General features: G+C 44.4%; 1 protein-coding gene across 1 annotated transcript in view; it reads left to right on the plus strand.

Moving 5' to 3' along the window:
- phf14 (PHD finger protein 14) overlaps window positions 1-26,497 on the plus strand; it is a 276,564-nt gene that overhangs the window by 184,027 nt on the left and 66,040 nt on the right. Inside the window, exon 13 of the mRNA XM_085988375.1 lies at window positions 574-691. Within this exon, the coding sequence (XP_085844501.1) occupies window positions 574-691 (118 nt within the window). The remainder of the gene's footprint in view (window positions 1-573; window positions 692-26,497) is intronic.

Raw genomic sequence — 26,497 nt, forward strand, 5'->3', positions numbered from 1 at the left:
TTGTCATGTTTTCAGGTGAAGACTGCATCCACTTACCTCCTTTTCGAGGCCAAGGAGAATTGATTTGGTCAAAAGTAAAATACTGCGGATGCTGGAAATCTGAGATAAAAACAGAAAAATGCTGGAACCATTCAGCAGGTCAGGCAGCATCTGTGCAGAGAGAAAGAATTAGCGTTTCAGGTCGATGACCTTTCATCAGAACTGGTGAAATGTCATCCACCTGAAAAGTTTACTGTTTCTCCACAGTTGTTGACTGACCTGCTGAGTGTTTTCAGAATTGATTTGGTATTCATTAAAGGTGGGGCAGTTACCTATAAACTAGATTTTAAAAACAGAAATTGACTCCTCCTCTTCACCTTGCAGAGACTGTCTCATTGGTTGGGTGGGGGGGGGGTGGTGGTGCTGTCAGAGTTTTATAAACCAGTTATTTTTCTTCCTCTGCCCCAAAATTTTGATTGTGCAACCAGCTGAACAAGAAACTGATGGTCAAATCAAACTTATGTTACTTAATGTATAGATTTGATTCGCAGCATCATAAAACTGATTTTATCTGAAAATTATTCTCCTGTGCAGATGTGATGAATGCAGACTCTGTTACCACTTTGGTTGTCTCGACCCACCACTGAAGAAGTCCCCAAAGCAGACAGGCTATGGTTGGATCTGTCAGGAGTGTGACTCCACATCTTCAAAAGTAAGATTAAATGCATGTTACCTTAGAATTCAGCTCACCACAAGATTTCCAAAGATAGAGTGTGGAAATTGCCTGTCCACAGTAGTTTGGGTATCCAGCAATCTTAGTCTTAGAGTGCTTAAATATCCTAGTCAGTTCTGGAGAGAATCAAAAATGATATTGAATTTCTGTCAGCCTTGTAACGTGAAATGGGCTGTCGTAGAGTATTAGTAGAAATGCCCCATTTGCTTCTTGCTTCAGGTTTGTTAGAGAGGCTAATTCTGCAGTGTTGGTGAATTGGATAGATGTTTGAAACACTATAGTTACTAATGTTAACCAGAAATGTAAAAAAAACAGCTGTTTCAATAAGTTAAAAGTTAATTGGATTCTTATATTTGATTTAATCTTTTTGTTTAATACTGAATATTTCTTTCAGCAAATGATGTTTGAAGGGAGTAAAATTTGCTCTGTTCCAAAGAAGATGTCTTTAATGTATTCCTGCACTGAGTCAGCACTCCCGCAGTGAATAGGACTGTGGAACTCGGCCAAGCTCCACTGGACAGGTTATTAAAACCTGATGACCTTCGCAGGCTATTACTAGTTGAATGCTGCTGTGTTGAAATTGTTTGTGTGATCGAGAGGAAGAGCTTTATAGCAGCTACCCTGCACATCAGGAAGCACATTACCCTTTAACTGATAAACCTTTACAGTAGGAGAGCATTTATGTATGTGTAAGAATCTATATGCGCAAAGACAAGCAACCTTCAAAAAGTTTCAATAAGAGGTCAATAAAACATTACAAAACAATACAAATTAGACTGGTTGTGGTATATTGAGCTATTTACTGAGTGTTTTTCCTGGCTAAGAGACATGACAAAAAATATGAAAACATTCCTCATTTCTCTTTTTTCCCCTTCCCATGGCAGGGAACGGAAATGAGGAATGTTGGCTCTAACACAACCATCTAATTTGGAAATAGATGCCTTTCTTCAGGCTTGTTGCACAAAGCAACTTTTATGTATGCTGGTACTCAGGATAGTATTACTGTTTGGTTTTAGCATCTATTTCAAAAGGTTCAGTCTGACCAAATCACCACAGTGACCTTTGGCTAAAGGATATTTTGAAAGCTTTGCTGGTGTACTGCACAGATATTAACAACACTTTTTCCAGCTCTTAATATTGCTAGTGGACGGGTGGACCGCAGCAGTAATTTTTTTTTAATGTTTTGTTAAAAAGGAATGAGAAAAAAATGGTTAATAGTCTAGTTTTCTTTTATTTATTTGTACAAATAATCAGTATGCTAAGGATAAAATCAACACTGAATCAAACTAGCCAGATGCAAAACATGATATAGTCCCTGAAGGGAATCGTGTTGAGATTGAATACTATATACCTGTTATATGGACCTGTACAACAGCCAGTATCTGCTCAAGTGTTTAGCACTTATAGTGTGTACCTTAAGATTTTTAATAGGTGTAGTTAATGTTAATAGCAATATTTGTTTTTCTCAAATGGTTCTAATTAATTTACAAACATTGACAAGCCTAGAAGAAGAACTGTATTTGCCACTGTTACTGAGGACTTTATTAGTAAGCTGAGCTCATTTATTTATTGCAATCATGCTTTCAGAGCCTGGCACCAGAGATAAACCTCTTGCAAATGAACCCTGCATCTGTTTTCTTCTTACTTCAGGCCAAGGGGAATTGATTTTGTTATTAAAAGACAGCACCTTGTAACATACTGATGGGGCTTTAGTTTGAAAACTGGTTGCATTTTGATTTAAAGGTAGTTTAATGCTAATTTACACTTTGCATAATCAACAACAGTATTGGTGTTCAGCATGATGTATAGGAACTGATGAAGAGTTAATATAATGTATTCAAGGCAGTAATGTGTGGGTGAACACATGTAAAAAATATAAGATTAATTGAAAATTATGTTGGTTTGCATTTTGCCAAAAATGACTACTGCATAAACAAAGACTGGATTGGCTTTTGACTCATATCATTAAAAATTACAGAAAAGGGCATTCACATTAAACTGGAACATTTGTTTTCCAATCTGCATTGAATTCCCTGCAAGTGATTTTGAAGGCTGTTCTACTTCCATTTGGCCTGATACCTGAGACCTTAAATAGTAATATTGCTCCAGTGCTTCAAGCAGCTTTAATATTCAGCTGTTTAGCCATGAAGCGACAGCAACAATACTGCTTGAAGCAGTCCAGACAGATCTGGCAGTGGGTAGTCATGCCAGTGGCTTGCAATCCGCGTTCAAGCTTGTAAACCACCAATTGGGGAGTGATGGGGGTGGGAGACTGTCTAGTATCCAGTGGGGATGAGAATATAAGAGGACTGAAAGAAAAATCAATGGTGATGTTCTTGGCAAGCATAGAAGGGGGATTGGAGTTTGAGAAGGTACTTGTGAGGGAGATGGACAGGGTAGATTTTCAGTGCATAAAGTGAGAATGGTAGGGTGAGGGGCAGGCAGTAGGATGTGTAGAGAAAGGAAATGATTTGAGACCTCCCTGCCAGTGGTCTGAGGTCTTGGCTGTGATGATGAGGTCAAGAGGGTATTCACGTGTGTGAGTGGTAAATCAATGTAAAGGGTGAAGTTGAGGGAGGCAGGGAAGTCAGCAGAGACAGCGTGGGGTGCAGTGAGGAGTGACTTTAATTGGAAGTTGAAGTAATTGAGATTAGGGGCTGGATTTTCATTGAGGAGGCGTGTAGGAGGCGGGACTACAACTTTCGGGGTTGGAGTCCCGCCTCCATCGAGTTGTGGCTAACCCACGCGATTTTCACTTGATTGACCTTGTTGAGCTGTTTTAAGCTGTCAAACACTGACAATCTGTACTCCAAGTTAATTCCTTCCTCTCAGGCTGATTTAGAGATTTCTCCAGAACAGAAAGCTGAATGCTGCAACTTTTGACAGCTCGCAGCCATTCTGCTTTCTGTGCCGGTGAGATGAGGGTCTCCCAAGACCTGAAGGAAGGAAGGCTGTAAAGGTAAGTAAAACTTATTTAAACACACCAAACACACTTACCTCTGCACTCATGCACCCATCACTCACCTGAACACCGGACATCTCGAACCTTCAGCCCGACGGTCCGCCTCGCTAACTTGCCGTGGTTTGGAGCCGTCGGGAATCCCACACTTCAGCAATAAAAATAAGGTTTAGGCTAAAAGCTGCCTGTTAACTACCTGTTAATTGGCACTAATCCCCTTCCCGCCTTGGGGAGGCGGGTCCCAGCACAGGTCGGGTATCCGCCTCCTTTGAAACTGGCATGGAGGCGGGTTGGGGGTGGGATAGGTTCGTGCCCACCCCCCCCCCCCCCCCCCGATTTCGAGATTTTTAACCCCCCACACGCCTCCAATCCCACCTCTATGGCCCAATGAAAATCCTGCCCTAGGTGTCATTTGTTGCAGAGACTGAGAGGATATTTCAGTGAGCAAAGCAGCTGGGGCACTGGGTAGATGACCGATGAACAGAGCCTTGAGAGAGAGAGAGAAGAGGTGGTAGAGGAGTGAGGACATGGGCCGAGGTTAAACCTGGAGTTAAGAGCCAATCTGCTGTCACAGCAATTTGGGCAGGGTGCATGATGGGGATGCAGTAGATCCTTAATATCTTACTCTATTATTTATACTAGTAGACTTCCTGTGACATTGTTCATGGTGAGTCACATGATGTGTTGTTTTATGCCGTATAACCTAAGTATTATGGAAGTGGTAGCTGTATTTTTGTATGCAAATTATGTGATTATAAATCATGTCCTTGATGATTATTATCATGCAATTGTTTAGTTATGTAGTGAATGTTATGTCTTTTTAAAGTACAGGAACTAAAGGAAGATTATAGGACTGATGTTTCAAGTGGTAGGTAGGAAGCATTTATAAATACTGAAGAGGGGGTGATATGTTTTACTGGTGTTGGGAGAGTGGCCTAAGGGTGTGGGAGGAGTAGAGGGTTAATGGGGTGGGGATTAGGTGTAAGAGTAGCGAGAGAGTGTATATTAGGAGGGGTGTGATAACATTGTGGAGGGACATTTCTGGGTGTGGCAGTACTGGGAGGGATTTCCAGAGAGGGGAGCAGTGGAGTGGGATAAGGGTTGCGGGGTAATGCAGAAAAAAGTACTATAGCCATGTTTGTGACTATAACCTGGGAACTGGCTATAAGTATGTTTAAAGCACTTACCATTCTTTTACTATCAAGGCAAAAGCATAGTTAGTGATTTTAAGAGCTTTAAAGCAGTTCATGAATCCCAATCAGATAGATTGTGATGGGTGTTCTTATCAAGGGTGGGTTGGCATTGAGGCATGGGGGGAGCATGGGCATTCCATGGCAGTAGGAGTGAGCAAGGTGGGGGAAGGGGGCAAAGGAGAGTAAGGGTTGTGTAACTTCTTCCCCCTTCCCCTCATCAGAAGTTGTAGAAAAGGAGTGCTGGGGAAGCTTCTGTTATTTAAAGTGCATACTGAGCTTATAAATTGGGAAATACAGTATAAGCACAAAATGTGCTTTCAGTAACTCAGCGCTGGAGAAGTCCTTTTGGGAATCCAACTGCTGCCTGAAGAAAGGCTCAAAGCTCCTTTCCTGTCCATGACCAGAAACCAGATTCTAAGTTCTTTGTGCACTGACTGCACTTTTACTATGATAAGCAGGGAAGTAGTTGACTCAGAGACTAGGGTCCTGAATTTAAATAAAGGAAACTACGATGGTATGAGGCGCGAGTTGGCTAGGATGGATTGACAGTGGATAGGCAATGGCAAACATTTAAAGATCGCATGGATGAACTACAGAATTTGTTCATCCCTGTTTGGCATAAAAATAAAACAAAAAAGGTGACTCAACTGTGGCTAACAAGGGAAATTAGGGATAGCATAAGGTCCAAGGAGAGGACATATACATTGGCCAGAAGAAGCAGCAAACCTGAGGATTGGGAGCAGTTTAGGATTCAGCAAAGGAGGACAAAGGGATTAATTAAGAGGGGGAAAATAGAATATGAGAGTAAGCTTGCAAGGAACATAAAAACTGACTGTAAAAGCTTCTATAGATATGTGAAGGTAAAGGATTGGTGAAGTCAAGCATAGGGCCCTTGCAGCCAGAATCAGGGGAATTTATAATGGGGAACAAAGAAATGGGAGACCAATTAAATACATACTTTGGTTCTGTCTTCACAAAGGAGGACACAAATAACCTCCCAGAGATGCGGAGAACATAGGGTCTAATGAGAGGGAGGAACTGAATGAAATCAGTATTTGTAGGGAAATGGTGTTAGGGAAATTGACGGGATTGAAGGCCGATAAATCCCCAGGGCCTGATAATCTACATCCTAGGGTACTTAAGGAAGTGGCCCTAGAAATAGTAGATGCATTGCTGGTCATCTTCCAAAAATCTATAGACTCTGGAACAGTTCCCATGGATTGGAGGGTAACTAATGTAACCCCACTATTTAAAAAAGGTGGTGGAGAGAAAATGGGGAATTATAGACCAGTAAGCCTGACATCGGTAGTGGGGGAAATGCTAGAGTCCATTATAAAAGATGTAATAGCAGAGCACTTGGAAAACAGCGACAGAATCGGACAAAGTCAACATGGATTTACAAAAGGTAAATCATGCTTGACTAATCTACTGGAATTTTTTGAGGATGTGACTGGTAGAATAGATAAGGGAGAACCAGTGGATGTGGTATATTTGGACTTTCAGAAGGCTTTCGATAAGGTCCCACATAAGAGATTAGCGTGCAAAGTTAAAGCACATGGGATTGGGGGTAAGGTACTGACTTGGATAGAGAACTGGTTGGCAGACAGGAAGCAAAGAGTTGGAATAAACGGGTCTTTTTCCGAGTGGCAGGCAGTGACTAGTTGGGTACCGCAGGGATCGGTGCTAGGACCCCAGCAATTCACAATATACATTAATGATTTAGACAAGAGAACTAGATGTAATACCTCCAAGTTTGCAGACGACACAAAGCTGGGTGGGCGTGTGTGCTGTGAGGAGGATGCAGAGAGACTCCAGTATGATTTGAACAGGTTGGGTGATTTGGTAGATGCAGTATAATGTGGATAAATGCGAGGTTATCTACTCTGATGGCAAAAACAGGAAGGCAGATTATTATCTGAACGGCAATAGATTGGGAAAAGGGGAAGTGCAACGGGACCTGGGTGTCCTTGTGCACCAGTCGCTGAAGGTAAGCATGCAGGTGCAGCAGGCGGTTAAGAAGGCAAATGGTATGTTGGCCTTCATAGCGAGAGGATTCGAGTACAAGAGCAAGGATGTCTTGCTGCAGTTGTACAGGGCCTTGGTGAGAGCACACCTTGAGTATTGTGTGCAGTTTTGGTCGCCTTCTCTGAGGAAGGATGTTCTTGCCATGGAGGGAGTGCAGCGAAGATTCACCAGACTGATACCTGGGATGGCAGGAATGACGTATGAAGAGAGATTGGGTCGATTAGGCTTATATTGGCGAGAGTTTAGAAGAATGAGAGGGGATCTCATTGAAACTTATAAAATTCTAACAGGACTAGACAGACTAGATGCAGGATGTTCCCGATGGCAGGAGAGTCCAGAACCAGGGGTCACAGGCTAAGGATAAGGGGTAAGCCATTTAGGACTGAGATGCGGAGGAATTTCTTCACCCAGAGAGTGGTGAACCTGTGGAATTCTCTACCACAGAAGGCAGTTGTGGCCAATTCATTAAATATTAAATATAAAGAATGAGTTAGATATATTTCTTAAAGCTAAAGGGATCAAGGGATATGGGGAGAAAGCAGGGACATGGTACTGAATTTGGATGATCAGCCATGATCGCATTAAATGGCGGAGCAGGCTCGAGGGGCCGAATGGCCTGTTCCTGCTCCTATCTTCTATGTTTCTATGAAATAGTGGCTTTTCTTACTGAGGAATGCAGGAGTAAAGGGACTGGTGATCGGTTTTGGCCAGGTGGTGGGAGCAAGGAGGTGGAAAAGGCAGGCTTGGAACAGGGGAAAGTGTGGATAGAGATCTGAATTTTATAGGACTGAGGTGGTTAGCACTCTTGAGAACAGCACCATGTGAATTGGAGGTGGAGCTGGGAGGACTCAATGGTAGCATAAAACTACGAAGGGACATTGATAGGTTAAATGAATGCGCAAAACTGTGGCAAATGGATTTCAGTGCAGGCAAATTGTGAGGTCGTTGACTTTGGACCTAAAAAGGATAGAACAGGGTACTTTCTAAATGATGAAAAGCTAAAAACAGTGGAGCTCCAAAGAGACTTGGGGGTCCAGGTACATAGATCATTAAAATGTTATGAACAGGTACAGAAAATAATCAAAAAGGCGAATGGAATGCTGGCCTTTATATCTGGAAGACTAGAATACAAGGGGGTCAAAGTTATGCTGCAGCTATACAAAGCCCTGGCTAGACCACACCTGGAGTACTGTGAGCAGTTCTGGGCACCATACCTTAGGAACTATACATTTGCCTTGGAGGGAGTACAGCGTAGATTTACTAGAATGATATCTGGACTCCAAGGGCTGGATTTTCTCTGCGGAGGCGGGATGGTGGCGGGAGAGCTGGTTGGCGGGTTCCGGTCCCGCTCCTGTCTGCAGCCGCTCTCTGAAAATGAATTTGTAGATTGGGCTTGTTACATAAGAACACAAGAACATAAGAAATAGGAGCAGGAGTAGGCCATACGGCCCCTCGGGCCTGCTCCGCCATTCAATAGGATCATGGCTGATCTGAATCTAGACTCACGTCCACTTCCCTGCCCTCTCCCCGTAACCCCTAATTCCCTTATCTGCTAGGAAACTGTCTATCTCCATTTTAAATTTATTTAATGTTGCAGCTTCCACAACTCTCTGGGGTAGCAAATTCCATAGATTTACTACCCTCTGAGTGAAGAAGTTTCTCCTCATCTCAGTTTTGAAACGGCAGCCCCTTATTCTAAGATTATGCCCCCTAGTTCTAATCTCACCCATCAGTGGAAACATCCTCACCGCATCCACCCGATCAAGCCCCCTCACAATCTTATATGTTTCGATAAGATCGCCTCTCATTCTTCTGAACTCCAATGAGTAGAGGCCCAACCTACTCAACCTTTCCTCATACGTCAACCCCCTCATCTCTGGAATCAACCGAGTGAACCTTCTCTGAACCGCCTCGAGAGCAAGTATATCTTTTCTTAAATATGGAAACCAAAACTGCACGCAGTATTCCAGGTGTGGCCTCACCAATACCCTGTGTAACTGCAGCAAGACTTCCCTGTTTTTATACTCCATCCCCCTTGCAATAAAAGCCAAGATTCCATTGGCCTTCCTGATCACCTGCTGTACCTGCATACTAACTTTTTGTGTTTCATGCACCAGGACCCCCAGATCTCTTTGTACTGTAGCACTTTGCAGTTTCTCTCCATTTAGATAATAACTTGCTCTTTGATTTTTTCTGCCAAAGTGCATAACCTCACACTTTCCAACATTATATTGCATCTGCCAAATCTCTGCCCACTCACTTAGCCTGTCTATGTCCTTTTGCAGGTTTTTTATGTCCTCCTCACTCACTGCCTTCCCTCCCATCTTTGTATCGTCGGCAAACTTGGATATGTTGCACTCGGTCCCTTCCTCCAAATCGTTAATATAGATTGTAAAGCGTTGGGGTCCCAGCACTGACCCCTGTGGAACACCACTAGTTACTGATTGCCAGCCCGAGAACGAACCATTTATCCCAACTCTTTGTTTTTTGTTAGATAGCCAATCTTCCACCCATGCCTGTATATTACCCCCAATCCCGTGATTTTTTATCTTGATCAGTAATCTTTTGTGTGGAACCTTGTCAAATGCCTTTTGGAAGTCCAAATACACTACATCCACTGGTTCCCCTTTATCCACCCTGTATGTTACATCCTCAAAGAATGCGGGGTTCCTGGCCAATTAACAGGAAGCGGGTCTGATGATGTCATTTGATGATGCATCATCAGCCGGTTTCCTTAAAGGGACCACAGCCACATTGATTTTGACAGTTGTGCTGTCAGTGTTCTATAGCATTAAGGTGCTGCAAAAACTGAGAAGCACTGCACAAAGGTGCACGTCTGCACCCAGGCTCACACATGACTCCCTCCATATGCTTATGGAGGGAGTCACAGCACGCAGGGAGATTCTGTTCCCTTTCGCGGAAGAGACCTCCCCAGGAGATCAACATAGTCTGGTTGCACATTGCACAGGAGGACAGAAGCAGGGATGTCGTCAGGAGTCCCTGGCTGCAGTGGCACCAACCTTTCAATGATCTCAGTAGACCACGAAACGTTACTGCAAAGCCACACTCCACCTCACCCTGCTGTGCCACTCATCACATCCCCATCACTCTGCCTTCCCTACCCTACTCCTGCACATCCTTACACCAACTTACCTTGCACCTCCACCCATCCCTCTATCTACATTATCTCTTCCCCATCTCACTAGCCACCCCTCACACTCATCCTCATCCTACTGCAAGCATACATAACAACACACAAGGGTAGGCACTTGAGAGGTTTAGCCAATGTTCATGTGAAGTTTCTGTTAATGTGTTGTCATACATTGAAATCAATATTTTCAACACTTCACCTTATTGGACAGATCTGTGCGCACCTTGAGAAGTGTCTTAGTGAGTTTCAGTGAATGTCGTGACATAACTTCCCCGCCCCCCCCCCCCCAGCTATAGTGATGAATGTGAAAGGAATAGCTTGGACATTATAGGGCTGCTTCATGGTGCTGGTGTGGGGTGGTGTCAACCTGGCGCATCATGTGGCAGCCAGGGTGTACAGTGTCAAGGGAAGTAAATCTGACCATGGTGATGCCATCGCTGGCCTCCCGGGAAGCAATGTTGTCAGGTGCTGATGCCCTGTGTTCTGTGCAGCATCAAGTGATGGCGGAGAAGGTTGGAGTTGTTATTGGTGTGCCTGGTGATGTTGGTGTTGGGCTGATCGTGGAATGATTCAGAGGACCAAATTGTGATTTTTTTCAAGGGCACCGATGATGCTGGAATAGATGGCAGCTGAAGTTGAGATGACAGAAGCGATCTGTCACTGGTGAAAGAGGTTGTTCCAATGAGGTGCCACTGGATGTAGAGTTGGCTCTAAACACTTGCAAGCTAAAGAAATCTCTAGATGTCTTACAAATGCAGTAACCAATAGTTTCTGGGCTCTGAAACTGAACAGCTGCAACATGGCATCCTTTATACCACTTCTGCAGCTGTCAGGTTATCAGATTCAAAAGCAGACTCAACTCATGCCAGGATGAGCTGGCGTGTTCCCCGAGCAGCGGGTAACCCATGGGGGAGCACATAAAATTACAAGGTAGACTCAAAATAGCATTAAATTGGCTGTTAACAAGCCATTTAATGATCTAAATTGTCTCCCCCGCTGCTTGGTGTCGGGTCAGTTCTGCGCAGACAGACCCGACACCTGGTAGACTCACGTGGAGGCTGGTTGACAGCGGATTTCCTACCCACTGTCAATCTTTGCTATTTTGACAGCAGACCCGCCTCCAAGCCCACACTCTGAGCGCTGGCAAAATTCAGCCCCAAGGATTAGATTAACCCTACTTGCTCAGCAGAAACCTAGTGGGTGGGCAGTTAAAATCGCCCTGGCTCCTACCTGTCCGAAAGCCGCCATGAATGCAACATCTGCAATTTTAACCTGCTCTCCTGAGCAGGCAGCAAGTACACATGTCCGGAGCCAACAGGGTCCTTCTTTATATGTGCAGTATTGAGACCCGACTGTAATTTTAACTTAGGCCCGAGCAGGGAATCCACCTGGAGTTAAAATTGGGTCTATGTATTATAGAAGTTGAAGTTTTGAGACTATTTTTAGTGGTATAAGCCATGGAAACAAGTGGAAATATTCAGGTTGCCGCTTGTATTTTGTAGTGGACACACAAATCGCTTTGCTTGTTGTATACTATACTGTATGATATAGTAAGCATTATGTTTTACAGTTCATCAAAACACTTGGGGGTAGAAATTCGGTGGGTTAGCGCTCCCGGGGGCGATAATGGGGCGCTAATGACTTACCGCCTGGGCGTGGCGAGATGAACGACTCCCGCGAACTTCGGTGAGAGGTTTGCGGCAGCTGTAAGAATTTGCGCCACGATCTCCTTTGCCCGAAGATCGTGACGACATTGCCATGCGCATTGCCCCGGACCTGAACTTCGGTTCCGCCCCTTGCAGCATCGCCGGGCGATGACACCGTCAGCTGCAGGAGGCGTTGATCGGGACGCCAGGCGCTTCGGGGGCGAAAGTTAAAGGGGAGGTTCCTCGGGTAAGTACCTAAATTTCTGAAATATTTTTGTTCAATTTTTTTTACTTCTCCTGGGCCGCGATTGATCAGCCTGGCACTCTGCTGAATGCATGGGGCTGATCGAGCCGGATCATGGCTGCCGTCAGCTAACTGGCTCCAATGCAGAGACTGCAGCAATGGCCCTTCCCTTTAAGGGAGGGAAGGAGCACGGCCCAGTGTGCAGCACTGCACAACCAACGCCCTGCCTGCGTCCTTTAGCGCTCCAGGAAGGAAGTGGAGCGCTTGATTTAGTGCTCCACTTCCTTCCTGGAGTGCAAAAACCCAACGTTTTAAAAGCTGGGAATCATTAGCACCTGGTGCTAAGTTTCCCAGCTTTCAAAAGTTGCCGCCCCCACCAGGGCGTTACTGAATCTCTCCCCCTTGGACATTAAAATTCATGCAGACATAGATGCTAGCGGGAGCTAAAGAGGATAGCTTCAGTTGTTGACATTGAACTGGAAGAAATTTTGACTCACAAACCTTTAAATCATGTGGAACAACAGAGACAACACCTATATGTAGATCTTTGACTGAAATAGGCCTCTTCTCCGACCCCCACCTAAGCACCCACCTTTTTCCAGGAAGAATCACGTAGGTGGAAAACAATGGTGTTTTGAATAAGTAGAGATAGAGATGTAAAATAATGAACATTTAAAACATTTCTTTTCTCCCCCCGCCTTTTAAAAAAAAAAAAAAGTCCAAAATATTTTTACACTTACAAATGGGCCATAGTGACACCAACAGTTTTGAGAGTGGTTCCGTTATCATCCTTTAAGAGTGGTAATAGATTTTTTTTTAATAATTACAAAATTGATTGAATTCTGATTTGATTTCCCTTGACCTGAGACTCAGGAAAGAAGCTGTAGCCCAGTTGATGCTAGTAGAGGAAAAAGGAAGGCTAGCACTTCAATAAAGTAATCAATAACTGTGATCTCTGATTTGATCATTTATAGTTAAAACCTGACTCTAGAAATTATATGTGGTGATTCTTAATCAGTTTAAAAAAAAAATCAAAACATTACATGTTGTAATTTTACAGATAAAATTTTGTGTTGACAAAAATAAATATTTAATCATTATATGAACTCACCTGTTGGTTTACCAAAGCAAACACACTATGTTGTGCTTTTCAAGCACACAGTTAATATACACATAAAATTGACAAAAAACAGATACCTTTTCTAGAATGTGCTATATCTGTGCTGAGGCATCAACCATTCACTATATTCATTAATGACTTAGATAACACAATAGAGAGCCATATATCCAAATTTGTTGATGACACCAAGATTGGTGGCATAGTAAGTAGTGTAGACTGGAGCATAAAATTACGAAAAGACAATGATAGATTAAATAAATGGGCAAAACTGTGACAGATGGATTTCAATTCAGGTAAGCGTGAGGTCATCCATTTTGGACCAAAAAATGATAGATCTAATATTTTTTAAATGATAAAAAGCTAGGAACAGTGGAGGTCCATGAGATTTAGAGGTCTATTTACACAGATAACTAAAATGTAGTAGTCAGGTATAAAAAATAATCAAAAATGCTAATGGAATGTTAGCCTTTATATCTAGAGGGCTAGAATATAAAGGGGGAGGAAGTTAGGCTACAGCTATACAACATCCTGGTTAGACCACATCTGGAGTACTGTGTACCATTCTGGGCACCGTACCTTGGAAAGGATATATTGGCCTTGGAAGGAGTGCAGCTCAGATTCATCAGATGTTACCAGGGCTCCAAGGGTTAGATTATGAGGAGAGATTACATAAACTAGGCTTGTATTCCCTAGAATATAGAAGGTTACGGGGTGATATGATTGAAGCATTTAGGATTTTTAAAGGCATTTTTAGGGTAGATAGAGCAAAACTTTTTCTGCTGGTGGGGGAATCTAGGACAAGTGGACATAACCTTAAAATCAGAGCCAGGCCATTCAGGAGAGATGTTAGGAAACACTTCTTCAGACACAAGGTGGTAGAAGTGTGGAATACTCTCCCATTAAAAAGCCGTAGATGCTAGCTCAATTAATAATTTAAAATCTGAGATCGATAGAGTTTTGCTAGCCAAGAGTATTAAGGGATGTTGAGCCAAGGCAGGTAAATGGAGTTAGGATACAGATCAGCCATGATCTCATTGAATGGCGGAACACGCTCGAGGGGCTGAATGGCCTACTTCTGTTCCTATGTCTAAACCAATAGCAGTTGGAGAATTCAGCTGTACTCAGTTGGTAGCACACTCGCTCTGAGTCGGAAGGTTGTGGCTTCAAGTCCCACTCCAGAGACTTAAGCACAACATTTATGCTGACACTTCCGTACAGTACTGAGGGAGTGTTGCATTGTTGGAGGTGCCATCTTTTGGATGAGGCATTAAAACGTGGTCCCATCTGCCCTCTCAGGTGAACATAAAAGAACCCATGGCACAATTTTGAAGAAGAGCAAGGGAGTTCTCCCCGGTGTCCGGGCCAATATTTATCCCTCAACCAACACTTAAAGACAGATTATCTTGTCATATCACATTGCTGTTTGTGGGAGCTTGCTGTGTGTAAACATAGAAATATAGAAGATAGGAGCAGGAGTAGGCCATTCGGCCCCTCGAGCCTGCTCCGCTATTGAATGAGATCATGGCTGATCACCCAAATTCAGTACCCTGTCCCTGCTTTCTCCCCATATTCCTTGATCCCTTTAGCCTTAAGAAATATATCTAACTCCTTCTTGAATATACTTAATGAATTGGCCTCAACTGCCTTCTGTGGTAGAGAATTCCATAGGTTCACCACTCTCTGGGTGAAGAAATTCCTCCTCATCTCTGTCCTAAATGGCTTACCCCTTATCCTTAGACTGTGATCCCTGGTTCTGGACTCACCTGCCATTGGGAGCATCCTTCCTGCATCTAGTCTGTCTAGTCCTGTTAGAATTTTATAAGTTTCAATGAGATCCCCTCTCATTCTTCTAAACTCCAGCGAGTATAAGCCTAATCGACCCAATCTCTCCTCATACGTCATTCCTGCCATCCCAGGTATCAGCCTGGTGAATCTTTACTGCACTCCCTCCATGGCAAGAACATCCTTCCTCAGATAAGGCGACCAAAACTGCACACAATACTCAAGGTGTGGTCTCACCAAGGCCCTGTACAACTGCAGCAAGACATCCTTGCTCCTGCACTCAAATCCTCTCGCTATGAAGGCCAACATACCATTTGCCGCCTTAACCGCCTGCTGCACCTGCATGCTTACCTTCAGCGACTGGTGCACAAGGACACCCAGGTCTCGTTGCACTTCCCCTTCTCCCAATTTAATCTACATATAGATTGGGCCAACCAAATTAGTAACAATACTGTGGAGGAGGAATTCCTGGAGTGTTTACGGGATGGTTTCCTGGACCAATATGTCGAGGAACCAACCAGAGATCAGGCCATCTTAGACTGGGTATTATGTAACGAGAAAGGATTAATTAGCAATCTTGTTGTACGAGGCCCCTTGGGTCGGAGCGATCATAATATGATCGAATTCTTCATTAAGATGGAGAATGAAGTAGTTGACTCAGAGACAAGGGTCCTCAATTTAAATAAAGGAAACTACGATGGTCTGAGGAGCGAGTTGGGTAGGATTGATTGGGGAATGGCACTCAAAGGGTTGACAGTGGATAGGCAATGGCAAACATTCAAAGACCGAATGGATGAGCTACAGAATTTGTTCATCCCAGTTTGGCATAAAAATAAAACAAAAAAGGTGACTCAACCGTGGCTAACAAGGGAAATTAGGGATAGCATAAGATCTGAGGAGAGGACATATAAATTGGCTAGAAAAAGCAATAATCCTGAGGATTGGGGGCAGTTTAGGAGTCAACAAAGGAGGACAAAGGGATTAATTAAGAAAGGGAAAATAGAATATGAGAGTAAGCTTGCAGGGAACATAAAAACTGACTGTAAAAGCTTTTATAGATATGTGAAGAGAAAAAGATTGGTGAAGTCAAGCGTAGGTCCCTTACAGTCAGAATCAGGGGAATTTATAATGGGAAACAAGGAAATGGCAGACCAACTAAATACATACTTTGGTTCTGTCTTCACAAAGGACGGCACAAATAACCTCCCAGAGATGTCGGGGAACATAGGGTCTGATGAAAGGGAAGAACTGAAAGAAATCAGTATTTGTAGGGAAATGGTGTTAGGAAAATTGATGGGACTGAATGCTGATAAATCCCCAGGGCCTGATGGTCTACATCCCAGGGTACTTAAGGAAGTGGCCCTAGAGATAGTAGATGCATTGCTGGTCATCTTCCAGAACTCGATAGACTCTGGAACGGTACCCATGGATTGGAGGGTAGCTAATGTTACCCCACTATTCAAAAAAGGTGGTAGAGAAAAAGCGGGGAATTATAGACCGGTAAGCCTGACATCGGTAGTGGGGAAAATGCTGGAGTCTATTATAAAAGATGTAATAGCAGAGCACTTGGAAAGCAGTGACAGGATCGGACAAAGTCAACATGGATTTACAAAAGGTAAATCATGCTTGACTAATCTACTGGAATTTTTTGAGGATGTAACTGGTAAAATAGATAAGGGAGAACCAGTGGATGTGGTGTATTTGGACTTTCAGAAGGCTTTCGATAAGGTCCCACATAAGAGATTAGCATGCAAAATTAAGGCACGTGGGATTGGGGGCAAGGTATTGACTTGGATAGAGAACTGGTTGGCGGACAGAAAGCAAAGAGTTGGAATAAACGGGTCGTTTTCCGAGTGGCAGGCAGTGACTAGTGGGGTACCGCAAGGATCGGTCCTAGGACCCCAGCTGTTCACAATATATATTAATGATCTGGACGAGGGAATTGGATGTAATATCTCCAAATTTGCAGACGACACAAAGCTGGGTGGCAGGGTAAGCTGTGAGGAGGATGTCGTGAAACTCCAGTACGATTTGGACAGGTTGGGTGATTGGGCAGGAACATGGCAAATGCACTATAATGTGGATAAATGTGAGGTTATCCACTTTGGTGGCAAAAACAGGAAGGCAGATTATTATTTGAATGGCAATAGATTGGGAGAAGGGGAAGTGCAAAGAGACCTGGGTGTTATTGTGCACCAGTCGCTGAAGGTAAGCATGCAGGTGCAGCAGGCGGTTAAGAAGGCAAATGGTATGCTGGCCTTCGTAGCAAGAGGGTTTGAGTACAGGAACAAGGATGTCTTGCTACAGTTGTACAGGGCCTTGGTGAGACTGCACCTTGAGTATTGTGTGCAGTTTTGGTCGCCTTACCTGAGGAAGGACGTTCTTGTCATGGAGGGAGTGCAGCGAAGATTCACCAGGCTGATACCTGGGATGGCAGGAATGACGTATGAGGAGAGATTGTGTCGATTGGGCTTATACTCACTGGAGTTTAGAAGATTGAGAGGGGATCTCATCGAAACCTATAAAATTCTGTCAGGTCTGGACAGACTAGATGCAGGAAAGATGTTTCGGATGGCCGGGGAGTCCAGAACCAGGGGTCATAGTCTAAGGATAAGGGGTAAGCCATTTAGGACTGAAATGAGGAGGAACTTCTTCACCCAGAGAGTGGTGAACCTGTGGAATTCTCTGCCACAGAGGGCGGTGGAGGCTAGTTCATTAAATATATTCAAGAAAGAGTTGGATATATTTCTTGAGGCTAAAGGGATCAAGGGATATGGGGAGAAGGCAGGGACAGGGTACTGAATTTGGATGATCAGCCATGATCTCATTGAATGGCGGAGCAGGCTCGAAGGGCCGAATGGCCTACTCCTGCTCCTATCTTCTATGTTTAATCTATTGCCGTTCAGATAATAATCTGTCTTCCTGTTTTTGACACCAAAGTGGATAACCTCGCATTTATCCACGTTATATTGCATCTGCCATGCTTCTGCCCAATCACCCAACCTGTCCAAATCATCCTGGAGTTTCTCGGCATCCTCCTCACAGCACACATGCCCACCCAGCTTTGTGTCGTATGCAAACTTGGAGATAGTACATGTAGTTCCCTCGTCCAGATCATTAATATATATTGTGAATAGCTGGGGTCCCAGCACCGATCCCTGCGGTACCCCACTAGTCACTGCCTGCCACTCGGAAAAAGACCCTTTTATTCCAACTCTTTGCTTCCTGTCTGCCAACCAGCTCTCTATCCAAGTCAGTACCTTACCCCCAATCCCATGTGCTTTAACTTTATACGCTAATCTCTTATGCAGGACCTTATCGAAAGCCTTCTGAAAGTCCAAATACACCACATCCACTGGTTCTCCCTTATCTATTCTACCAGTTACATCCTCAAAAAAATCCGGTAGATTAGTCAAGCACGATTTACCTTTTGTAAATCCATGTCGACTTTGTCCGATCCTGTCACTGTTTTCCAAGTGCTCTGCTATTGCATTTTTTATAATGGACTCTAGCATTTTCCCCACTACCGATGTCAGGCTTACCGATCTATAATTCCCTGTTTTCTCTTTACCACCTTTTTTGAATAGTGGGGTTACATTAGCTATCCTCCAATCCATGGGAACTATTCCAGAGTCTATAGAATTTTGGAAGATGACCAGCAATGCATCTACTATTTCTAGGGCCACTTCCTTAAGTACCCTAGGATGTAGATTATCAGGCCCTGGGGATTTATCGGCCTTCAATCCTGTCAATTTCCCTACAAATACTGATTTCATTCAGTTCCTCCCTCTCATTAGACCCTATGTTCCCCGACATCTCTGGGAGGTTATTTGTGTCCTCCTTTGTGAAGACAGAACCAAAGTAAGCATTTAATTGGTCTTCCATTTCTTTGTTCCCCATTATAAATTCCCCTGAATCTGACTGCAAGGGACCTATGCTTGACTTCACCAATCTTTTTCTCTTCACATATCTATAGAAGCTTTTACAATCCATTTTTATGTTCCCTCGCATGCTGCGTTTCCGATATTACAACAGTGTCTACACTTCAAAAGCACATCATTGACTGTAAAGCACTTTGGAAGCAAGTTCTTTGTTTAACACATTGTCTAAAGAATGGCATCTTATTTGTTATGAAGAAACTTTTTCTAAAATTGATTTTTTTATACATGTTGCATCTTTAGTTAGGTTTCAAGGTCTCTGCCTGTGCTATTCTGGTATCATCCATTGGAAAGTTATGTGGAACCCCATAATTGCTTAGCTTCTAATTTTACCTGCCAATGAGCAGAGAGAAGGAGATGTTTGTAAAGAATAATGGGCATGAACCCATATTCTGCTGCTCCGTGGTTCAGTGTTTAGAAGCACCAGTATGCTGCCAACCTCTTAACTTTTTTACTGAACTTTTAGTCATATATTGTATGTTCTGTATCATTTTGCAAAACGTTGTAATCTCTATAGCACTATTTATATCGCTTTTCAAATACTCAGGACATCCCAACGTGCTTCAAAACTAATGAAATATTTATTAAACGTAGTTGTGGCAGAGCCACCAAGAGACACTGAACAACCTGTAATAATTCCTTTAAACACTCTGTAGTGCAGTTGTGGACTGCACCTTTAAGCTGTATGCAGCTTCTTGTATTTTCACGTCATGACGCCGATCACGTGACCCCCAGTTGGCGCGGAAAACGTGATGACGTCATGACGTCAGGTTCCAGTATTTAAGGGCCGTCTGAGAAAGGCTGGAGACCTTAACAGACCTGCTGATCCTCTGCTCCTGTAGTTTAAAAGTTAAAGTATTGAGTTTATTAAAAGTTGATTACTTCGTTTATCTGCGTTGGAATTCGTTATTTGGATAGGAATTTCCGTTCCTACATTGGTGACCTCGAGCTCGTTGGACAACTTTCTTCGAGATATTCATGATGAATACGAACGCCGTTGCCCTTAAATTGCCGCAGTTCTGGGAACAGCAACCAGAAGCATGGTTTTTTCAAGCAGAAGCCCAGTTTGCTATCCGGGACATTACAGCGGATTCAACCCGCTATTATTACGTGGTTTCCGCTCTGGACAGCGCCACGGCTTCACGCGTCATCAGCATCCTGGGGAATCCACCGGCAGAGGGCAAGTACTCAGCTTTAAAAGAGCGTTTACTACAAGTGTATGCTTTAACTAAATCGGAACGTGCACGCAAGCTTATTGCAATGCCGGGTCTTGGGGACTCAAAACCATCAGAATTGATGAGCCAAATGCTCACGCTTTTGGGTTCAGAGCCCCAATGTTTTTTATTTCGAGAGCTCTTCCTCTGCCAGCTACCCGAGCCAGTTCAGGCAGTCTTGGCCAGTTCTACGATTATGGACTGTGCCGAGCTGGCTGCGGAGGCAGATAAGTCTTTTATGGTCATACAGCAGAGTTGCGCAGCTACGAGGCGTCTTTCTCCTACACGAGCAAAATCCAGCCCTCCTTCGTCAGGCTTGTGTATGTACCACGCCCGTTTTGGCGTCAGGGCTAGACGCTGCCGTCCACCCTGCAGTTGGGTAGAGAAAAAGTCTCCAGCAGACTCACAAGCTTCGAAGAAGACAGAAACTGACAAACACATCCAGTTCACCATGGCAGTCGGTTCAGCAGGAAAACTCCTCTATGTTACTGATTCTGGAACAGGGCGACGATTTTTATGTGATACTGGTTCTCAGTGTAGTATATTGCCAGTTTCAAAGCTGGACCTACAATCCGGCAGTCACGGCCCTTCCCTTGAGGCAGCCAATGGTGCGGCTATTCGCACATTCGGTAAACGGACAGTTAATTTAACTCTTGGAGGTCAACGTTTTGTATGGGAATTTATAACGGCTAAAGTATCACAGGCCATCCTGGGGGCTGATTTTTTTTGTGCCTATGGTTTGCTGGTCGACGTCCAACATTGTCGACTTATTAATGCATCTACCTTCCATGCAGTGCCTTGTCACCGCAGTACTGTTGTCTCCTGGTCGGTTGCCTGTGCGGTTCCATCGCAAGACGGGTTTAAGCGCCTACTTGGCGAATTCCCAGAGCTCACCAGGCCTACATTCTCGGCAGCAGTTGCGAAGCACGGGGTGGTGCATTATATTACCACAACGGGATCGCCCGTGTACGCTCGTGCACGAAGATTGGAACCCGGAAAGCTTATAGCCGCAAAGGCAGAGTTTCGTATTATGGAGCGCCTTGGGATTGTCCAACGCTCCAACAGTCCTTGGTCTTCCCCATTACACATTGTACCCAAACCAGGTGGCGGATGGAGGCCTTGTGGAGATTACAGATGCCTTAACGAAGCCACTAGGCCAGATAGGTATCCAATACCACATATACAGGATTTTTCTGCTCATTTGGCCGGCAAATTTTTGAGGCATTGGAACCAGTTTTGTGGTAGGTGTGACCTATACAAAAGGGACGGTCTACACCTGTGCAGAGATGGAACTGATGTTCTCGGGGTAATTTTTGATAAAGCAGTTCGGGAGCATTTAAACTAGTATGGCAGGGGGCTAGAAACCTATGTAGTGAAATAGAGGAAAGTGAAAGGCAGACAGAAATAAATGGTAAAAGGGTGAGGAACAAAAAACAAAGGGCCAAACTAATTCATAAAAAATGTGAGCATAAAAAAAGCCTGAGGGTTTTATACCTTAATGCGAGAAGCATCAGGAACAAGGTAGATGAATTAGCTGTGGAAATAGAGGTTAATAATTATGATCTAATTGGGATTACGGAAACATGGTTGCAGGGTGAGCAGGGCTGGGAGCTTAACATACAGGGGTATTCAGTATTTAGGAAGGATCGACAAAAAAGAAAGGGAGGAGGGGTAGCATTGCTAGTAAAAGAGGGGATAAATGCAATTGAAAAGAAGGATATTAACTCAGTTAATACAGAATCTATATGGGTGGAGCTAAGAAATAGCGAGGGGCGAAAAACATTAATAGGAGTGGTATATAGGCCTCCAAATAGTAAAATAGAGGTTAGGGAGGGCATCACGAGGGAAATTAGAGAAGCGTGCAATAAGAGCACAGCTGTCATCATAGGTGACTTTAACTTACATATAGATTGGACTAGCCTAATCAGTAAAAATAATGAGGAGGAGGAATTCCTTGAGTGTTTAAGGGATGGTTATCTGGATCAATATGTCGAGGAACCAACTCGGGAACAGGCTATATTGGACTGGGTACTGTGCAATGAGAAGGGACTAATCAGTAATCTTGTTGTACGGGGACCCTTGGGTCAGAGCGATCATAACATGATCGATTTCTCACTCGAAATGGAGAGCGAAGAAATTGACTCAGAGACTAAGGTCCTGAATTTAAACAAGGGGAATTATGATGCCATGAGACGGGAACTGAGTAGGTCTGATTGGACAACGTTCCTGGGAGGACTGGAGGTAGATAAACAATGGCAAACATTTAAAGATAGAATGACAAAATTGCAAAAATTGTTTATACCAATCTGGCATAAAAGGAAATCTAAAAAGGTGACTCAACCGTGGATAACAGGGGAAATTAGAGACAGCATAAAATCCAAAGATAGGGCGTATAAAATAGCCAAAAAAAGCGCCAGAGCGGAAGATTGGGAACAGTTTAAGATAGAGCAAAGGAGGGCAAAGGGCATGATCAAGAGGGGCAAAATAGCTTACGAAAACAAGCTGGCGGAAAATATAAAAACTAACTCCAAAAGCTTTTATAAATATATCAAAAGGAAAAGACTGGTGAAAACCAAAGTTGGTCCATTGCAGTCAGATACGGGGGAATATATAATGGGAAATAAGGAAATGGCAGATCAACTAAATGCATACTTTGGGTCAGTCTTTACGAAGGAAGACACAAAAAACCTCCCTGGGATATCGGGAAAAATAGGGACATTGGCAAAGGAGGAACTGACGCAAATCAATATCTCTAAGGATATGGTGTTAAGGAAGCTAAAGGGATTGAAGGTGGACAAATCCCCAGGGCCTGATAACATGCATCCTAGGGTACTGAAGGAGGTGGCCCTAGAGATAGCGGATGCACTAAGGATGATTTTTCAGAATTCATTAGACTCGGGAACAGTGCCGATGGATTGGAGGGTAGCTAACGTTACCCCACTATTCAAAAAGGGGGGTAGGGAAAAAGCAGGTAATTACAGACCTGTAAGCCTTACATCAGTTGTGGGCAAAATGCTGGAGTCCATCATTAAGGATGAAATAGCGGAGCACTTAGCAAATGGGGACAGGATAGGACAGAGTCAACATGGATTTACAAAGGGTAAATCGTGCTTGACTAATCTATTGGAATTTTTTGAGGGAGTAACTGGTAGAATAGATGGGGGAGAGCCAGTAGATGTGGTGTACCTGGACTTCCAAAAGGCCTTCGATAAGGTCCCACATAAAAGATTAGCATGGAAAATTGAGGCTCATGGGATAAAGGGGAAAGTTTTGGCGTGGATAGGGAACTGGCTGTCAGATAGAAAACAGAGAGTTGGAATAAACGGCTCATTTTCTGAATGGCAGGCAGTAACAAGTGGGGTACCACAGGGATCTGTCCTGGGCCCCCAGCTGTTCACAATTTACATTAATGACCTGGATCAGGGAGTCGGATGCAGCATTTCCAAATTTGCAGACGACACTAAACTAGGAGGGGGGGTGGGCTCAGAGGAAGAGACCAGGAAGCTCCAGAGCGATTTGGACAGACTGGGCGATTGGGCGGATAAATGGCAGATGCACTATAATGTGGACAAGTGCGAAGTTATCCACCTTGGGTGCAGGAACGGGAGGGCAAATTATTATTTAAATGGCAATAGATTGGGAGAGGGGGAAGTACAGAGAGACCTGGGTGTTCTTGTACACCAGTCACTGAAGGCGAGCATGCAGGTGCAACAGGCGGTCAAGAAGGCAAACGGTATGCTGGCCTTCATAGCAAAAGGGTTAGAATACAGGAACAGGGATACCTTGCTGCAGCTGTACAGGGCACTGGTGAGACCACACCTCGAGTACTGTGTACAGTTTTGGTCGCCTCATCTGAGGAAGGATGTTCTTGCCATGGAGGGGGTGCAGCGGCGATTCACCAGGCTGATACCAGGAATGGCGGGAATGACCTATGAGGAGAGACTATGTAGTTTAGGGATGTACACACTGGAGTTTAGAAGATTGAGAGGGGACCTCATAGAAGTGTATAAAATTCTGACAGGTCTAGACAGACTGGATGCAGAAGGAATGTTTCCCTTGGCGGGTGAGAACAGAACTAGAGGACATAATTTAAGGATAAGGGCTAAACCATTTAGGACAGAGATGAGGGGGAATTTCTTCACTCAGAGAGTGGTGAACCTGTGGAACTCATTGCCACAGAGGGCAGTGTACGCCAGCTCATTAAATATATTTAAGAGGGAATTAGATATATTTCTACGGGCAAAAGGGGTTAAGGGTTACGGAGAGAAGGCGGGGACGGGATACTGAATTAAAGGATCAGCCATGATCTCATCGAATGGCGGAGCAGGCACGAAGGGCCGAATGGCCTACTCCTGCTCCTATCTTCTATGTATCTATGTATCTATGTAAATTGATATTTTCTAAAGTGGATCTCGTTCGTGGATACCATCAAGTTCCTGTACACCCTCAAGACATCCCCAAAACGGCGGTCATCACACCGTTTGGCCTGTTTGAGTTCCTTCGTATGCCGTTTGGATTAAAAAATGCAGCTCAGGCTTTTCAGCGGCTTATGGACTCTGTGTTACGGGACCTTTCTTTCATTTTCATTTACTTGGATGATATACTCATTGCTAGTAAAGATAAGGAAGAGCACATGGCTCATTTACGTACACTCTTTGCCCGTCTCAGCCAACATGGCCTCATTATAAATCTAGCCAAATGCCAGTTTGGGTTAACCAGCATTGACTTTCTAGGGCACAGGATCACCTCAGAAGGCGCTGTCCCACTGGCCACTAAGGTAGAAGCAGTTATGGCATTCCCGCAGCCTCAAACGATTAAATCTCTTCAGGAGTTCCTGGGAATGGTGAATTTTTATCACCGTTTTGTCCTCAAGGCAGCTCAATTAATGCAGCCGCTGTACGAAGCACTTAAAGGGAAGTCGGGTAAAGCTGTTATCATTTGGACACCACAGATGGACCAAGCATTCTTGGACACCAAGGCGGCATTGGCAGATGCAACTATGCTTGCACACCCACTTCCGGGCGCAACCATCGCCCTCACTACCGACGCCTCCGATTACGCCATCGGGGCAGTGCAGGAACAATGGGTGGATGGTACGTGGCAGCCATTGGCCTTTTTTAGCCGCCAATTACGTAAAAATGAACGAAAATATAGTACTTTTGATAGAGAGTTGCTGGCCTTGTTTTTGGCCATCCGGCATTTTCGTTTTCTGTTAGAAGGACGTCCTTTTACAGCATTTGTGGACCATAAACCACTTACTTTTGCAATGGCCCAAACGGCGGAGCCGTGGTCAGCCCGACAACAGCGTCATCTCACATTCATATCTGAATTTACAACGGATTTGCGACACGTGTCTGGCAAAGATAATCTTGTGGCTGATTGCCTGTCACGTGCCCCAGTCCAGACAATTCACCTGGGAATTGATTACGTCGGCTTGGCGAAAGAACAGCAGGCGGACCCTGAAGTTCAGGCGTATCGGACCATGCCTTCTAGCTTGCAGGTAGCTGATGTTATGTTCCAATCAGCAGGAACCACGCTGTTGTGTGACATATCCATGGGAGTGCCCCGACCAATTGTGCCAGGCGAATGGCGTAAGAAGATATTTAATATATGGCTTATCACACCCGGGGATGCGAGCTTCACAACGACTTATGTCCCGTAAGTTTGTTTGGAAGGGGATACATTTAGATGTTCGTGACTGGACAAACAATTGCGTGGACTGTCAAAAGTCAAAGGTTCATCGTCATGTGAAGGCTCCAAGGGCCATCTTTCCAGTGCCTGAACGCCGTTTCGACCATGTACATGTGGACTTGGTGGGCCCCCTCCCCATTTCGCGGGGGTTTATGCATCTCCTGACAATAGTAGACCGTACTACCAGGTGGCCAGAGGCGATTCCCTTAGTTGCTACTACCACAGCAGACATATCCAGGGCATTTATTTCAGCGTGGGTGGCCCGGTTTGGTGTGCCATCTGATATCTCCTCTGACCATGGTCCTCAATTTACGTCAGAATTATGGAATGCAGTTGCACAGGGCTTGGGTACCAAGCTGCATCGTACCACCGCTTACCATCCGCAAGCAAATGGCTTATGTGAAAGATTTCATCATTCTTTAAAGGCGTCCCTCCGTGCCAGTTTGCGTTGTTCCAACTGGGTGGATAGACTCCCTTGGGTGATGCTAGGCCTCCGTACAGCCCCTAAAGAAGACCTCCAGGCTTCATCGGCTGAATTAGTATACGGTCAGGTGCTTCGAGTACCCGGGGATTTCCTCCCTCCACATACAGAATCATGGTCGCCTGCTCAGCAGCTTCTTCTGCATCAAGAGGCGGCAAAGAATTTTCTGCCTATTCCAACTTCACATCACGATCTACAGCAGCCTCATGTACCGGCAGAACTTATGAGTTCCGATTATGTTTTCATTCGGCGGGATGCTCATGGAGATACACTCAGACCACCTTATGATGGACCGTTTCGGGTTATTGCAACGGGAGAGAAATATTTTACGATCGAAATAG

Source organism: Somniosus microcephalus, chromosome 5 (genome assembly GCF_052327205.1).
Source record: "Somniosus microcephalus isolate GS21.2 chromosome 5, FLI_Smic_1.0, whole genome shotgun sequence".
In the NCBI taxonomy this organism is placed as follows: Eukaryota; Metazoa; Chordata; class Chondrichthyes; order Squaliformes; family Somniosidae; genus Somniosus; species Somniosus microcephalus.